Raw genomic sequence first — 17,925 nt, forward strand, 5'->3', positions numbered from 1 at the left:
TGTCGCCTGAACTGCAGTTATTCCAGTGTTCTAATTATCAATAGTCTTTCATTTGCAAATTTTCAGAGCCCTCAGACTTCTGGCAAGCATTTCATCTCTCTAGTTTTTCGTTTTTATTGCAGTGGTGCTCATTTCCTGTTCATTATCTGTAAGTGTGGTAATGAATAGTAAATTCAATAGACTGATTTGAGTGTCTTTGGGAATTTGCAACTAAAAGAATACTTGCCTTGAACTCAGTGGCATATAACAACAAATGATCTGTCATATATTCAGTTCTTATCCCCACTAGTAATACCATCAAAAACATTTGATTCCACAAAGTGATGCTACTCTACTGATTGTGAAGATCCATGTTAGCTGGATATAAATTATTTTTACACAGCTATCTACGGATAAAAATAGACACTGTCTCAGAAAACTCAGTTGTTTGACTCCAAAAGAGACATAGAATATTGAGAATACTTTAGGAAAAAAAGTTATATTTTTGGGAATTAATCATTTTTCTTTGTTTTGACTAGTAGTACAATGTAATGTACATATTTCCAAGCAAGCAAGCTGCAAGAGTTGTCAAAAAAGCCAAAACTGCCTCAATAACCATACAATAGAAGCCCTGCTCCTTTCCACACGTATTGCATGTGTGATATACATAAAAAGGGATAGGGCTTTGATCACATAGCTGCAGCTACCCTCTTGATGTTTTTGACCTCATTATTGCTATTGTTTGAAGAAATATCTATCTAGTTCGGTTCAAGCCGGGAGAAAGGCAATGGAGACAAAATGGAGGCTGGAGGCTGATTGGAAAGATGGTTTAATGATGAAGCAGAATCACCAAGCATGTGTGATCCTGGATAGCTGACAACATGGAGTTGAGAGTGAGGGGTTTTTATACCTTCTCTTGGGCTTTGCCCTGGAGCTTCCTGTTCCTGTGCAGGAACATGTATTTGGCTGTTGTCAGACTGCCATGGGGCCATGTAGGGGTTATGTAGGGTCATAGCTGGCTCTATAGGTTGTGTGAGCTAAGTTTGCTTGATGTTTCTGAAGGTGATGCAAAGACCTTAGGATATTGTGCAATGTAGTGAGCTCTGTATCTTAGTGGGTTAATCCTATTATGTCCTGAATGGTCATGTCTTAATCCAGTGGTGGCAAACCTATGACTGAACTGGGAAGGGAAAGTTTTCGGTATGCTTTAATGTTGATCTGTGAAAGCCCACCACTAGTACTGGTGCTTGAAGAATTATCTGTAAGCGATTTGGTTATGTTGAGGGAATTAACTCTTTTAACACAACACCTAGCAATAACAAACATTTTGCTATTTCAGTGCATCCTACAATTTTAATTTTTGTTTTGTTGAAGCCTTAAGGTTAGTTTTTTTTCAATATTTCAGAAATCTATCATGTTTCCCCAAAAATATGACCTGTCCTGAAACTAATGCCCTGCCACATTTTTCACGTGGACAAAAATATAAGCCCACCCCTGAAAATAGGCCCCCTGACAATCCCTCCTCTGACCAGGCAGAGCACCGCTCACCGACCTAGTGGTATCCCAAAGGCGCCAAGCCATGGGAGCCAGGGGAAAGGCACTCACGTTGCTTGCCACCTTCGGGATACCACTAGGTTGGGGAGTGGCATTCTGCCTGGCCAGAGGGGGGAGTTGCTGGGCAGGTGCTCCCTTGCGAGTGGGCTCCTGAAGAGCCGGGCACAGCCTCAGTGGCGAACCAACCATGAGGTGACCACACTCATGAGCAGCCACCCAGCAAACCCCCTCTCCAGCTGGGCAGAGCATCATTCACTGACCTAGGGGGTATCCCTAAGGTGCCAAGCCACGTGGCGCTCTGCCCGCCCCCCAGCTCCCACGGCTTGGCACATTTGGGATATCCCCTAGGTCAGTGCATGGAGCTCTGCCCGGCTGGAGAGGGGGGGGGTTGCACGACTCTCTGTCTGGAAGACTCTCTGTCCAGCAGCCAGCCCACAACCATAGAGCGCACTCCTACAGCAGCAGCTGCTGGAAGACTCTGCAGCTGAATTTTGGAGTTTGGAAGCTGGAGAAGAAGTTATGCTCGGAGCACGGCGGTGGTGGTGGAGGTGCCCTGGGCCTGCAGAGAGAGCTGGGCCAGGGCGTGGTAAGGCTGGGAAGCATGCTTGCTGTGGGCGGAACAAGTGCTCGCGCAACCTCCCTCTGCAGCTGGGCAGAGCTCCATGCACTGACCTAGGGGGTATCCCTAATGTGCCAAGCCGTGAGAGCAGGGGAGCGAGCAGAGCCCCACGTGCCTTGGCACCTTAGGGATACCCCCTAGGTCAGTGAATGGTGCTCTGCCCGGCTGGATAGGGGGGTTGCATGGTCACCTCATGGCTGCTTTGCCCCTGAGACTGTGCGCGGCTCTTTGGGAGCCAGTTCTCAAGGGAGCAGCTGCCCAGCAACCCCAAAACAGTAAGCCTTCCCCCTATAATAAGCCCAAGGCCATATTTCATGGTGCAAAAGAAAATAAGTCTTATTTTTGAAACATGGTATTTTAATGCATCTGGCAAGATTAGGGTTCTCAGAAGTCTGGCAAAAAAAGGATGTGCCCTCTCTGGCGGCACGCTTAGCCTTAAAATCAAATATTGTCCAGGTTTCTGAGTTTGTAGCAAGCTGTCACTTCCTGAGCAGCTTTTCTCAGTGCAGCAGCACTTTCCTAATAAGTGCTAAGCATAAGTTAACAAGCTCAGCTCCGTGACCTTAATTAGTTGATTAGGACTCTCCGGCCAGCTTGTGCTGAGTTGACACAACTTTAATCAGATACTGGCTGAAGTCTTTTGCCTTCTAACTAGTTATAGTACATTGCTCCAGTCTAAAAACCAGTCTTTCTGATGTAGAAAAAGTAGTTTCATATACATGTGGGCTTAAGTGCTTTTTAAAAATACTTGCCACATTCAAACTGTTTGAAGCCAAATCAATAGCACAACTTCTTTAGCTGGGCTCCTTCTCCAATTTTGCACCACTAGAACTTGTACAATTCAAATTTCTAAGATTAGCCCTTCATGTCTCGAAATGTATCTCTAATGCCATCCTGAGACTACAGCAGGCCTCACAAAAGTGCAGGCTAGAATGTGGTTTATAGCTTTCCATGGTTTTTTAGATGTTGATGTATCTTCTTTTTTAAATTTTAACCAAGGGTGGGATTCTACCGGTTCAGATTGGTTTGGACGAACCAGTAGCTCTGACGATCAGCTGGGAGTGAACCGGTTCGCCCACCCGCCCGCCCACACTATTTTCTACCTTTATCTTCTCATTTGATTCGTGCGGCAGATTGCCACACGAATCAGCTGTGTTACTTCAAACTGCGCACGTGTGCACAGGTGCATCAGGCATGAGTGCGTGCACGCAGGAAGTGAGTCGCATGCCAAATCGCGTGCTCACTGAACTGCCTGGTTGTTAAGTACCAATGATTTTTATGGCAAAAAAGAATCCAGAAAGAATAGGATCATATGTTACCCAGGACATAAACAAAACCTTCTATTGGTAAAAACAGATTTAGCAAGCAAACTAAGGACTACAAGATAAATAAACATACACACACACACATACACACACACACACACATTATTCTATTGGAAGAAACAGATTTAGCAAGCAAACTAAGGACTACAAAATAAATACACACACACACACACACACATTAATCTGAATGTATCATAGCTATAGAAAGTTGCCAGATGTTCAAAAGAATATTGATCGGCCTTTATTTTATTTTTTCAGGCATGTCAGCAAAACAATCTTTAATTGAGATTGTGGGGGTCTGAAATTCATGACTGTTTTCAACAGATCTTAATAAAATGTTATGTTCTTTCTATCTAAACAAGCATTAGAATGATACAAAATAGCTTCTCAGTTAATAAATTGAAGATCTTTTCAATTAACTGTTTTGATAACACTCAGTTGCCAAATCTATGTTCTTTATCGACCCCACACTTTTCTTGGAACTGCTAGAGTAACAAATTGTTGGGTTAGAGAGTTAGCTGTGTCCCGATGGAGAATACAAAGCCAAATTCTAACTATATCACTGCACAAATATGCAGTTCCACTGTAGATTTAACAGTTTTTGGAAAACCCAAACATAATTTGACTCCAAAGTGTTTATAGCATTTACGGCATACACTAAACAGATGGGAGTTGCACAATTAAAGTGGGGGCAGGGACAATCCGCTGCCATAATTTAGTCTAGAATGTAGCACATCAGAAATTAGCACTTGGCCATGATCTTTCTTTTTCCATATCATTGAGATGCATAAATTAAGACACTCTGCATATAAACTTCACAAGGCAATTGGTATCATGTTACAGTTGATGGACACAATGCAGTTATAACATTTATTAATTTGTTTGCATTGTCTGCTCTTTCGCCAAAAAAAACCCCTCTTGTTTTTTCCTTACCCTCTTCATTCTTCCAGTACTATAAGGTTAGCTTAATTGACGAGAATAACTGCTTTAAAGGACAGTACTAGGTGGGAATTTGGTAACCATATACCTAAAATACTAATCACTGCAGTCTAATATACTGCAAGTCGACTAAATTGCACCATATTGGATTTGCACATGTTTTAGTTCTGTAATTGATTTTTTTCAAATTAAAAAATACCCGGTTCTTCAAAAATTCATACTTGAAATTGAAATCTTAATTGTGGGTCACTAGGGGTTTTGTAATGTATAATGTGTTAACATGTTCTTAAGATATTATATTTTCTCAAAGTTATTTCTGCACATTTATTTTTATTATGTTCTGTTTATAATAACAATTTTCAATTTATATGTTATTTATTTATTTATTTATTTATTTAATTTGTATGCCGCCCACTCTCAAAGAGACTCAGGGCAGCTTACAAGTAAAAAAGGGAAAAGGAAGGACATACAGAAACAAGACAACATTAAAAGATCCACAACGTTCACAACGTAGGATGGGGCTGAACAAAATCAACAGCCCCAGGCCTGCCGGAACAGCCAGGTCTTGGTCGCTTTGCGGAAGGCCGGAAGGGTAGTAAGGGTCCGGATCTCCGCAGGGAGATCGTTCCATAGGGCCGGAGCAGCAACAGAGAAGGCCCTCCGCCGGGGAGTCGCCAGCCGACATTGACCGGCAGATGGAATCCGGAGGAGGCCTAATCTGTGCGATTTTATAGGCCTCAGGGAGGTAATTGGCAGGAGGTGGTCTCTCAAGTAGCCAGGTCCGATACTATGTAGGGCTTTAAAAGTAACGACTAGCACTTTGAAGCGTGTCTGGAGACCAATGGGAAGCCATTGCAGCTCACGGAGGATAGGTGTGACGTGGGTGTACCTAGGTACACCTACTATCGCTGGCGCGGCTGTGTTCTGGACTAACTGGAGTCTTCGAACACTCTTCAAGGGCAGCCCCATGTAGAGCGCATTACAGTAATCCAGTCTTGAGGTGACGAGGGCGTGAGTGACCATCTGAAGGGCCTCCCGGTCCAGATAGGGTCGCCTGGTGCACCAGGCGAACCTGGGCAAAGGCCCCCATGGTCACAGCCGACAAGTGATGTTCTAACGTCAGCTGCGGATCCAGGAGGACTCCCAAATTGGGAACCCTCTCTGAGGGGCGTATAATTTCACACACACCCCAGGCTAATTAATGCATTGATACAGATTGTAGAATCACCATTTCTCTACTTAACCATCAGGAAAGTATTAAACATGATTCCTGCGAAAAGAGTTAGGAAAGGTGGACAAAATTGAAGGTTAAATTAGATAGATATACAGTAATTTAAGACACTTGAAATTTGTATTATTTTACTCTGAAAGTTTTGAATATCTTAATAGATACACTATATAAGAAAATTGAATTCCACCAAGTTTTAAGATACTTTCATATGTCTCAATGAAGTAAATGCTAAAATCCAATGGAATAACATAAATTATGGTAAATAAGCAGCAAAGGATCCTGTAGCACTTTAAGAACTAGGTTATTTATTGCTCAGTAGGGCTTGAGTTAGAGAAGATTGTCATATTCATGATCACTGTAAGTGGAAAGTTTAGAAAGCAGAAAATTTTATACAGAGCAAAGAACCCAAGAAATTATATACAGTTTATTCTAATAATTAACCATAATTGATAGTTTATATTCTAAGTACTGCAGGACCAAAGTGATCTGATAGCCCTTGAGAAGACTCCTACTCATCACTTTGGCTTCCTACATTATATTTAGTGGAGCTATTCCAATGTAAGTTGTGACAATATTTCAATTTCCCCTCATTAAATAGTTGTAAGTTTGCCCTGAGAACTGGGATTTTTAAGGTCCAATTTAATTATGACAATATTGCATGGGAAAGCTGAGCCTTTGGTGCCACAGCTCTTCTATTTAAGAGATTGTTTATGTTCAGTTTTAGCACACCATTGACAAACAACTCGGACTGCTTTCTTTATACATCAAATAAATGATTTGGAACATTTGGTAAGAAACTTTTAATGGGGAAGGTATTTCTACATGCATTTAAATTGGAACTTTCTTTTCACAAATGTCCAAAGAAATTAAATATGTAAGCAATTCTTTAAATTAAAGTCTTGGAGGAGAATTTGAGAAGTCAAGAGAAAATGGAAGTCACTCGTCTTCTATCTATCTATCTATCTATCTATCTATCTATCTATCTATCTATCTATCTATCTATCTATCTATGCATGCCTGGAATGTTTCAGTTGTCAACCATTATAGCAACTTCATTGTGTTCGCTTCATGGACAGGTGCAAGTTGTTCTACTTTTTCCTCCCTAAATCTTTGAAACAAAAAGGAATTCAGCTTGCGCCTTTATTTCTGAATTCCATTACTGAAGATTTAATCAGTAGACTACTATTACTACTACTACATGATTTAAATATGTCAGCTGAGTCCTATGTTTAAAACTTAGCAAATTCATCATTTCAATCAAACAAACAATTATTTACCTATAAAATAAACATTCAAATTTATGATGATATGTCCCCTTGGCAAAACTTTATTCTCTGCACTCCCATGGTTATAATTTTTTTTAGAAAGTTTGTTTTGCAGTAAAATTGAGATCCCTGTGTCTGACAATAAACATTTCTCAAAATATGGGCATGCAAAATAAAGTACGCCTTTTAATTAGGTGGGTAGCTTTGCCAATTCCTTTTTGGAAAATGATAAACTAGCATAACTTCTTAGGCACATACATACAAATCTTTCCTTATTGGCATTCTTGAAGCTTACTTAGAATCAGCAAGTGGAAAGCTCCTTTAAAAAGTGCAAAGTTAGAAGCCCTTCAAGATTACCCCACCCCACCCCTGCAAAGCATCCTTGGATTTTCTCCCTAGACCAGGGATATCAAACTTGCGATAACACACTGTCGTCAGTTGATGTATTGCAACCTTTTCCCCCTTTGCTAAAATGGGGGTGGCCGTGGCCAGCACGTGATATATCCAGCCCGCAGGCCACGAGTTTGGCAACCCTACTCAAGACCAGAGGTCCCCAACCTTCCGGCTTTATAGACCGGAAGGTGGGAGAGGAAAGTTATGAGTAACATGTGTGTATGATTGCACAGCTCCATTTGCACGAACAGCGAGCAATTGTGCATACACAGGAAGCTGGATTTTTGTGAGCGGCGGGCATGCCCTCCACCTCCACAATTGCAGTTGCAAGTATACTCACTTGCCACTTATATGGCCCACTTCTGAATGGACTGGAGACCCCTTCTCTAGACAAATGGAAGTAAGACTATTTATCTTATAGTCAATAGGAATAATATTGAAAAATTGCTGATGCACATCAATAATTCTGAGACGTTTATATGAGAAAAGGAGAAACACTGGAAAATTAGTGCCCCTTCCATCCTAATAATTGCATAATTACTTAATATACCTAATTAATAAGGTGATGTGCTTTATTTTTCTGGTTCTTATTAACATGCAATTGACAAATCTTTTGAATCACCCAGAATTCTTCCAGCTTTTCATAATGGTAATGTAACAATTGCCACAGTGGTGCCTTTTAGCTGTAGCTAAACAAAAGTGAAGTACTTAAGAACAAAATTGAGTCCAACATTAAGTTAACACATGTTAAGTGAAACATTTAAGTGAATTTTGGTTACAGAAGGTGATCATGTCATCCCAGGACACTACCACCATCATAAATATTCATTGATTTCCAAGCATATGACCATGGGGATGCTATAGGAGTCATAAGTGTGAAAAAGGGTCATAAGTAACTTTTTTGAGCCGAGGTGGCACAGTGGTTAGAGTCCAGTACTACAGGCTACTTCAGCTGACTGCTAGCTGCAGTTCAGCAGTTCCAATCAATCTGGCTCAAGGTTGACTCAGCTTCCTTCTGAGGTGGGTAAAATGAGGACCAGATTGTTGGGGGCAATATGCTGACTCTGTAAACACTTAAAGAAGGCTATAAAGAGCACTGTGAAGCGGTATATAAGTCTAAGTGCTATTGCTATTGCTGTTTTCAATCTTGTTATAATTTTGAGCAGTCAATAAACCAAGTGTTGTAAGTGAAGGACTACCTGCACTACATATCTGTTTGTGAATAGTTCAATTCAACCAGTTTCTGCATGGAAATCCCTCTTCTGGATACAGCTGATGAGTTTTCCAAGAAGTTTTTATTCATGACAGAAACCATATGCCTTGTCCAGACTGCTTGTATAAAGGATCTATCCAAATGTGGAGGTGCTCCTTTAAATTCCTTCACAAAATGAGAAATGGCTCCAGTGCGCGTCAAGTAATGAGCTACAAAATAAGCATTACCAGTTTTAATTGTTATTAATGCCTTGTACTGACATTTATTGTTTCATTGCTGAGCAGACAAACTGTGGATATCTTATTCTTTCATTCTCCTTGTACTATGGGGTATTTTTTGTGTGCAGAATTTCATTTTGTGAAACAGTTTTACCAATTCAGAAGCTCTGCTATTGCAACACATTGTACATTGGACCATCCTTGACCCACAATTGACCAAGAACAGGTCATTCTCAACTTATGACTACAATTGAGTTCTACATTTATGTTGCTAAGCAAGGCAGTTGTTGTGAGTTTTATCCAATTTTATGATATTTTTTGCCATGGTTGATACGTAAATCACTCCAGTTGTTAAGTCAATCATACAATCATTAAAAGAATTTGGTTTGCCCCGTTGACTTTGTTTGTCATAAGCCAGCTGGGAAGGTTACAAATGGTGATCACATGACCCTGAGACAGTGCAACATACCACTTGCCAAGTGGCCAAATTTTGATCATGTGACCATGGGGATGTTGCCATGGTCATAAGAGTGAAAAACAGTCGTAAGTCACTTTTAAGTGCAGTTGTAACTTTGAACCGTCACTAAATGAATGATTGTAAGTCAAGGACTATCTGTATGTACTTTTGTATGCCCCTGTATAACACCACTATTTCATGAACTACACTGGCTCTTACCACTTTCCAAGGGCAATTCAAGGTGCTGGTTGTCACCTATAAAGCCTTCCATGGCATAGAGCTGAGTTATTGTAGGATATGTCCTGAACTTATCTACACGAATAATATGGGCATGCTTTAGGTCCGTGATGGCGAACCTATGGCACACATGCCATAGGTGGGACGCAGAGTCATATTTGGTGGCACGCCAGTTGTCAGCTCTGGCGCGCACCATCCAGCTGATTCTTCACCATTCTGGAGTGTCAGGGGAGGCCGTTTTTGCCCTCCCCAGGCTTCAGGAAAGCCTCCAGAGGCTGGGGAAGGCGAAAAACGGCCCCAATGGGCCAACTGGAAGTTCGAAAACGATCCATTTTCAGCTTCCGGAGGGCCTCCACGGGAGGCCGTTTTTGCCCTCCCCGGGCTTCAGGAAAGCCTCTGGAGCCTGGGGAGGGGGGGTCACACATGCATGTGGGGGGATTGCGTGCACGTGCACAAGTGGGCGGGGAATTGAGTGGCCATAAGAAAAAGGTTCACCATCACTGCTTTAGGTCATGCCTTGAGTCACTGTCATCTGATGAAACCCAGAAGCCATTCCATTTCTGTAGGGGCATCTGCCCTTTTAAATAATTCCTATCCCCAAAGTTCAGTTGTTTCCAACATTGCTGACCTTTAAATAAAAATTAAAACTTGGCTATTCCCCTTGAGCATTGGGACGAAAATGAATACATTCATCAGGAAAGGGTATGAATGTCAAACAGGTTGCTTATTCCTGATTATTACTGACTGTTGTTTTTGTTGCTTTGTTTTGTTTGTAAGCTGCCCAGAGTTATATTGTTTGAGTTATATTACATTTTTTAGATAAACAGATAAATTAAAAATTGCTACTGCTGCAGCAATGCTGGAAAAAGTACTCCTGTCTCCTGTTGCAGTTGATGATGGCTCTAAAAACATTGCAATATTTGGTCCTTCCAGAGAATGCCTGAATCTCCAGTTTAGCCTATTTCTCGGTGACAGGCTTTCTACCTGCCTGAGTTGAGCTTTGGCTTGTTGCTCTTCTGTATGGTGGGGTGAAAATTGTAACAAAAAAGGTTCCGAGATGCAGAATAAACTAATAAGCATGAAGTTCAGAAAGGAAGAGGCGTGTAAAGAAGTCGTGAGCTGAAAAACAGGAAGGGGGGAGGTAAAAGAGAGGGGAGGACAAGCTCAAAGGAGATCAGGAACAGAGACAGGAGGAGGTTAATGAGAAGTGTCACAGTATGTTAAAAAGAGAAGTGGCAACATGCTAAGCTGGGGAAAGAAAGAAATTGAGCCAACAAGGCATAAGATAGGCTAAAACAGAAACATGAGGAACTGGTGATTTAAAAAGAAATCTTTGAGAAAATAGAATAATGCTGAGGGAAGCTTTCACACTGAACCAGAGGATAAGAGGAACTGTGCATAATAGAGAGAAGGCAACTGAGAGCTGTTCAGTGGCTGAAAGCTTTTGAACAGGGAAAGAAGATAGTGACGCACTGAATGTCATACAATGGTTTCTACTAAGCAATCAATTCATTGGTTTCAAGGCCCTAGTTACCATTTAATTGCCTCGTGATTGTTGTTTGTTTGCTTGTAGTTTCTTAAGTGCTGCCATTTGATTTGTCTGAAATGTAAATGCTCAATGACTGAATCCCCAGCATGTCATTACTTGACTTCACTTTTCCCCCAAGTAGACGTAATTGTCCTCTTTGCTTATCAGAATTGATTGGTTCAAATAAAGACATATTCTGGAATGTGAACATACAAGAAATGCTGAGAGTTCCAAGGTTGCTTCATTTATATGACAAGCCTACATTCGTAATAGATGGACATTCTTCTTTTCATTTTTTGATAGAAAAAGGCTGAGAGGAACTCAGTAAGACTAATCAATTATTTGGGTTGTTTTTTTGTTTTTGGTAGAGAAATTTCTTTAATGTGAAGCCACCTTCTGTAGGAGTCTCTTTTTAATTAGAGTAAGTAGAGGAAAAGTGGAGAGGAATTCTGTCTAATTTAGAGATTCACTGGCTAATTAATTTGCAATGGAAGAGAAGAAAACTAGCTTACAAGCAGGGAATAGCTTGAAAAAAAGGGGAAATTTCTGTAGCTACTTAACAAAGAGATTCAGAAAATGGTACTTAATTGATTGTGCAATGAATAGTACTCGTATTGGGTATTTCAATTATGAAATATAGACTTAGATATTCAACCATGACTGATATTTCATAAAAATAGAGTTGGATTTGTACGCAGTACAGACGTTGTTTTCTATTCATTATGCTATTCAAAATTTTAAATAAATGAACCTTTTTGTATATTATTCTGTGGACCACTTTTAAACACAAAGCTACCTGCATTTTACAGATAAATATAAGTACATTCCAATTGCTATTCTTCAAACAGGAATTCATTCACTGAAAAGAGAAGAAAATTGAAAAGACTGTAGTAAGGGAACAATAAAATATAGGGGATAGAATGATAATTATCTTATTAACAGTCACAATTTGTAAAACAGCTGTTGGATATAGCAGAAACATTCTTACATAGGTATCTATATAAGCAAATAGTATGAGACAGTTTTTGTCCCAACTGCAGGAAATAAGAGTTTGATTTGTAGTTGCCTCATGCTAAACTATTTTGTAGTGAATTCTAAGATGAGAAATGGTTATAAAGGCAACATGCAACGAAGGGTAACAATAATGTATATTATAATTAATTGCATAATAGTACATAGTATTTTTCTTTTTTTTTTGTTGCAGAACCCCACTCAGCTTCCCTATGGAAAAGCTCTTTATGCCTACGAAGGGAAAGAACCTGGTGACCTCAAATTTAACAAAGGAGACCTTATTATACTGCGCAGAAAAGTAGATGAGAATTGGTATCATGGGGAACTGAATGGAAATCATGGCTTTTTCCCAGCAAGCTACATCCAGTGTATCAAGCCTCTTCCACCAGCCCCGCCACAAGGCAAAGCACTTTATGACTTTGAAATAAAGGACAAAGATCAAGACAAAGACTGTTTGACTTTTACCAAGGTAGAAATGCCCATCCTTTTCTAATTAGTTTCATTATAGTTCCTAATGTATTTGCTTTAAAATACTACTCTTTAAAGTATGAATTTTGGAGCTACCACAGAGCTCAACTCAGAGGTTTCCAGGGCGGAAGGTTAAAAAAAAAGTCAGATTGGCAGTCCAAACTACATAATTGAAGTCCCGACCCTTTTTAATGTTCTTTTCCCATAACACATGTAAAGAGAGACAAGACTTCAATCCTGTGGTTGTGGCTGCAATCTTGACCTTTTTTATTGCCTGCAACTATGCCCCGGCTCAACATTATTTCCAGAAGGCCTTTGAACTTCGTCATTCTGATTGTTTTCCTTCAGGCGGGCAACAAAGAAGGAGTTGTATAGCCTGAAGGAATGATAAAATTACAAATAGAACATTTCAGTGATATGGTATGATTACTTTTTATTTGAAAATGAATGCTTCTCTAATATAATGAGATAATATTTTTTCATGCATCGGCTGCCATTTACTGAATGATTTCCTGCCCTGTCGGTTAGACTCCAGAACAGGACTCATTGTTGTAAAACAAGAGGGTGGGATTCCTTGCACTTAGTGGCTACAACTGACCCAACCATCAGCTGGAGGACCACAGAGTACATGCCTGGAAGTAAAACTGATTCAAAGGACTAAAACTGAGTTGCTTTTAGATCACAGCACATACTAAGCAAGGACACACTTTGCTTACAATGTAAGATAAGCCAAGTAAGACAAGAGTAAACCAATTGAAAAATAGACTTTTCACAAACATCAGTGTTGCCACACACAAAAAAAGTTCCAGTTTCAGATAAAATCACAAAAATATGGATTCAGCACTTGAAATGAACTGGGGATGGACATGACCAGAATCACAAGGACTGAATGGAAAGAGAGATTAAGATCCTTAAACATCATTAGGTTTGGAGAATACAACAGTATTATCTTAGAACCAGAAGTCAACACAAAACTGTCTGAAATTTCTGCTGTAACTCTGTGGTCCACAAGATTAATATAACTGCTCATTCAGGTTACAGAACTGCATTGATTTAATGTTCAGCTTTTGTTGACCATGAAATATTTTATGGAACTGAAATCTTGCATTAAGACTTTGCTAATTATCCATAGGACATTTCCATGAAAGCCTGGAATAGTTGCCTTGTTCTTATGTCCCATATATGAATCATGTTACTTTTTGGCAGTAGCAATTTAAAAAGATATAAAGTTTTGAGATATGTGGTACCTTAAAAACTCTTTTTAAAAAAAAAACACCATTGTAGTTACAATATCTCATGCAGTTGGGGTTTTGTGCTGTGCATTCATACAATTCACTAATCTAAACAAAAGCTAATACAGACATGTGCATCTCTCCTTTATACTGACTATATGGTCAGCCAAGGGGCTGATTACACTGAGTTATATCATCACAATTTGCCCTAACTTTTTTCCAATGAGAAGCACAACTGTGGAGATGAAAGAAGTAAGGGGTACTGAAAAAATGCTACAGTGAGAAGGAGGAGGTGGAGAGGCACAAACAAATTTGGAAGAACTGGGCAAGTTATATTATGGGAGTCAGAGCTCCTAATACTTTCTCTAGATCAGGAATGTCAAACTTAATTTTATTACAGGGCGCATCATGGTTGTGTTTTATCTCAGGGAGGTGGGGGCGTGTATGGCCAGGATGGCCATGGCCATCTCAACATCATTCCTGTCAGGGGTGCCTTTCGTGGTCCATACGCTCTGCCATTGAAAACAGGCTCCCAAGCTCCATTTTCAGCTTCCACAGCCTCCTGCAACCATCCGCCACTGAAAATGGAGCTCAGAAGGGCCATGTGCAGCCCTCCCGAGCTCTGTTTTCACTGGTGGAGGTTGCAGTAGGCCATGGAAACCGAAAACTGAGCTCAGGAGCCTGTTTTCCCTGATCCTTCACTTTTTCCAGGGTGGCCTTGTGGGCCAGATCTAAATCCCATGTGGGCTGGATCCAGCCCCTGGGCCTTGAGTTTGACACCCTGCTCTAGATTGACTCCTTGGGGATAAAAAGCTTAAAGAAGACACAAATCAAAATGTCAGTTTTGGAAAGCCATGAGATAGAAAATTCTGGACTAGGAAGAAAGCATAGGAAGATGTTATTTGACTTCACCTAAGTATATTCTAAAAGAAGAAGGCATAGTCTTTTCTGTGAAGAAGAGCCTTGGAAGTTTCTAGTACAGTTTAAATCAAATAAAAACAAAAGTTACCTGTTTGCATATTGTTGTATGAAGCACACATTTATACCAGTGGTGGGATTCAAATTTTTTTACTACCAGGAGTGGCTTGGAGGGTGTGGCATGGCCACTCCAGGGGAGGGATACTGTAAATGGGATTCGGGAGGCAGAGAATAGATGGGGTCAGTCAGAGGTGGTATTTATGGTTCTTAGAACTACTCCAAATTTCCACTATCGGTTCTCCAGAATTGGTCAGAACCTGCTGAATACCATCTCTGGTTTATACCAAAAAAATCCTAAAGTGATAAATTTGATTATCCTATGTTAGGTTGGATTTTTGTAAATATGGGAAGTGTCTCATTGAAGGCGAGGGCTTATTGCCAATGTAAAAATCCATTTTGGAAATGTCTGAAAAATTTCCATTTTATCAGTAGATACTCTATATTGATCTCATCATATGAAGATGTATTGATAGGATTACATCACTATGTGCATGAAGGAACTTCATCATTTTTAATTCTTCTGAGATGGAGCTATTTAGTGGAAAAGAAAACCAAGAACTTAGCAGTATCTCAAAACTGCAGCCACAAACAATAATTAATCATCCCTGTACCTTTTCCCTGTGCCTTTTCTGGCAGTCCTAAAGGAAGAGAAAATATTTTCATTAACACATTTTGATTGAATTAGTCTCCAGAGTTGACTATTTTTATATGTCATGATAAGGAAGCAGCAAACTGTTACTCACTTAATTTACTGCCACAATGTGTTTATTGCCAAAAAGGAAAAGAAGGGTGTGTGGGATTTCCAACCTCCAGGACCAGCATAGTAGGACTGTTGTTGAATTGCATGCACGTTGCCTTTCTGACCTCGCGAAACAAAAGGATGTGGATCAGCCCTGTAACATTTTACTAGAGCGCCTTTGTTGACCTACAGAGTTTCCTCATCTTCCCCACAGATCTAAATGCCAACTCTCTATTTTCTACATCCACCAAACAGTGGTGGTTTTTCCCCCTGAATGAGTGTGTTATATCATTACCTAATAAGTTTTTCTACCTCTGGTAAACTTTGTAGCAGCTTTTTTTTTATCCAACTTTGATCCAGTTACTATCTCTAATACAATTCTTCTCTCCTTTAGGTGCCTTGAGACTCTCATTGTCTTCCCATCACATTTTTATTCCTCAGCTTCCTTCCTGCTATATATGGCTTGTCACTTAGAATAAGTCTTTGGTCCTTGTCTGTTGTTTTCTCTGACAGCAGATAATCTATTTTTCATTTCTGGATTTCACTCTGTCTTTATTTCGTCAGACGTTTCTATGCTAATTATAGTTGTCACTCTGCTGAAGAAGCTATTCCTATTGAGATAGATTCCAGATCCCACACACTACTGAAGTCACTCACTCACACAGCTCCATCACAATGACATGTCCTATCTGTTGTCATTGATATGATTTCTCTGAGAGATGTAGGCTAAAATTTTCATTTCATCCTGGCTGAGAAGAAGAAAAAAATCCTATTTGTGTGTGTGACTCTTGAAACAGATTTTCCATCTTATTTCTATTAATGGCTTTCCGGTAGTAAGTGGATAAGACTGTATGGTCAAATATGTAAAAATATGTAAAAATGATAAGTGTTTTTCTTTACATTAAACAAGTATCTGATTCATTTAAAGTACAGGTAGTCTTCAACTTATGACCGTGATTGGGTCCAGAACTTCAATTGCTAAGCAAGACTAAGTGAGTCATCCCCAATTTTACATCCTTTTTTTTGCCATAGATGTTAAATGAATTACTGCAATTTTTATTAATTGAATCACACAGTATTTAAGCAAATCTGGCTTCCTCCATTGACTTTGCTTGCCAGAAGCCAGCTGAAAAGGTCATAAATGGTGATCACATGACTCAGGGATGCTGCAACCCAGTGACATGTGAGCTTCATGGCCGGTGAGGCAAGTGCGAAAGCCCCGCTGAAGCCCCGGCGCCGCATCTGCCATAGAGCGGGACCGGGACCCACTCTATGGCGGACGGTGCCGGGACTTGAAAGTCCTGCCGCTGGGGCCCTGCGGCCACTTTAAAGCCATGCTCCCAGGCACCAACTGCTCCAGCAAGGCTTGCAGCTCCATCCCGGCGGGCGGAGAGGGCGAGGGAGGACTGGAGGCGACGGGCGGGCGGGCAGCGAAGCGAGGCTGCTCGGGCGGCTGCACCAGCCTGAGGGACAAGGGGCAGCCGAGCCTCAGCCACCCAAGCAGACTCGCTTCGCCGCCCGCTCGTCGCCTCCAGTCCTCCCTCGCCCTTTCCGCCCGCTGGGATGGAGCTGGAAGCCTCGCTGGAGCAGTTGGTGCCCGGGGGCATGGCTTTAAAGTGGCAGCAGGGCCCCGGCGGCAGGACTTTCAAGTCCCGGCACCGTCCGCCATAGAGTGGGTCCCGGTCCCGCTCCGGGCACCGACTGCTCTAATGAGGCTTCCAGGGAGAACTGGAGGCGATGGGCGGGTGGGTGGCGAAGCGAGGCTGCTCGGGTGGCTGAGGCTCAGCCGCCCCTCCTCCCCCAGGCTGGCTCTGCTGGTGCAGCAGCGCTGCTGAGCCCGCCTGCCCGTCACCTCCAGTCCTCCCTCGCCCTCTCCGCCCGCCGGGATGGAGCACATCAAGCATGTCCCGCTGAATGGCCGGTCCAGAAGGCATGCCGGCACTTTAAAAAAATGAAAAATAAAAATAAATGTACCAACCCGCGCACCAGCAGAGGCAGGTAAACACACACACACACACAATAAAAACAAATTACAATTACTTACATTACAAATAATTTTGAATTCCTCCCTCCTGCCCACTCTCTCTGACCCACATACCTTCCAGCTGCATCAAAAATGCAAGATTTGGTCTAGCCAGGGCCAGGCAGGCTAGGATAGTTGCTGCTAGAGTCACCACGTGGATGACACTGCGTAAATGTTTTAAAATAGCCTCTAAACAAAGTGCCCTCTGCAGGAGGAGGCGAGAGAATCACGTGCCTCATTTGCATAAGGAATTTTTCGCTTTTTAACCCTTGCTTAACTCTTAAAAGGCGAAAAATTCCTTATGCAAAGGATGCCCATCGTTCTCCCGCCTCCCCCTACAGTTAGCACTAAGCAGACTCAGAGTCACTGTGACTTGGAGTCTGGCAGCAACTACCTTGGCCTTTTTAATTATTTTAAAAATTCTTTCCTTTTCCTCATGAAACTGGTGAGGCCCCGCCTCCCCTGCCTCCAGTGACTGCACGTCCCTGCTGCAACCATTGTAAATATATGCGAGTT

At 41.4% G+C, this 17,925-nt stretch overlaps 1 protein-coding gene across 1 annotated transcript in view; it reads left to right on the top strand.

Moving 5' to 3' along the window:
- SH3RF3 (SH3 domain containing ring finger 3) overlaps positions 1-17,925 on the top strand; it is a 218,529-nt gene that overhangs the window by 134,987 nt on the left and 65,617 nt on the right. Inside the window, exon 2 of the mRNA XM_032227048.1 lies at positions 12,163-12,438. Coding sequence (XP_032082939.1) covers positions 12,163-12,438 — 276 coding nt within the window. The remainder of the gene's footprint in view (positions 1-12,162; positions 12,439-17,925) is intronic.

Source organism: Thamnophis elegans, chromosome 11, assembly GCF_009769535.1.
Source record: "Thamnophis elegans isolate rThaEle1 chromosome 11, rThaEle1.pri, whole genome shotgun sequence".
Lineage (NCBI taxonomy): Eukaryota > Metazoa > Chordata > Lepidosauria > Squamata > Colubridae > Thamnophis > Thamnophis elegans.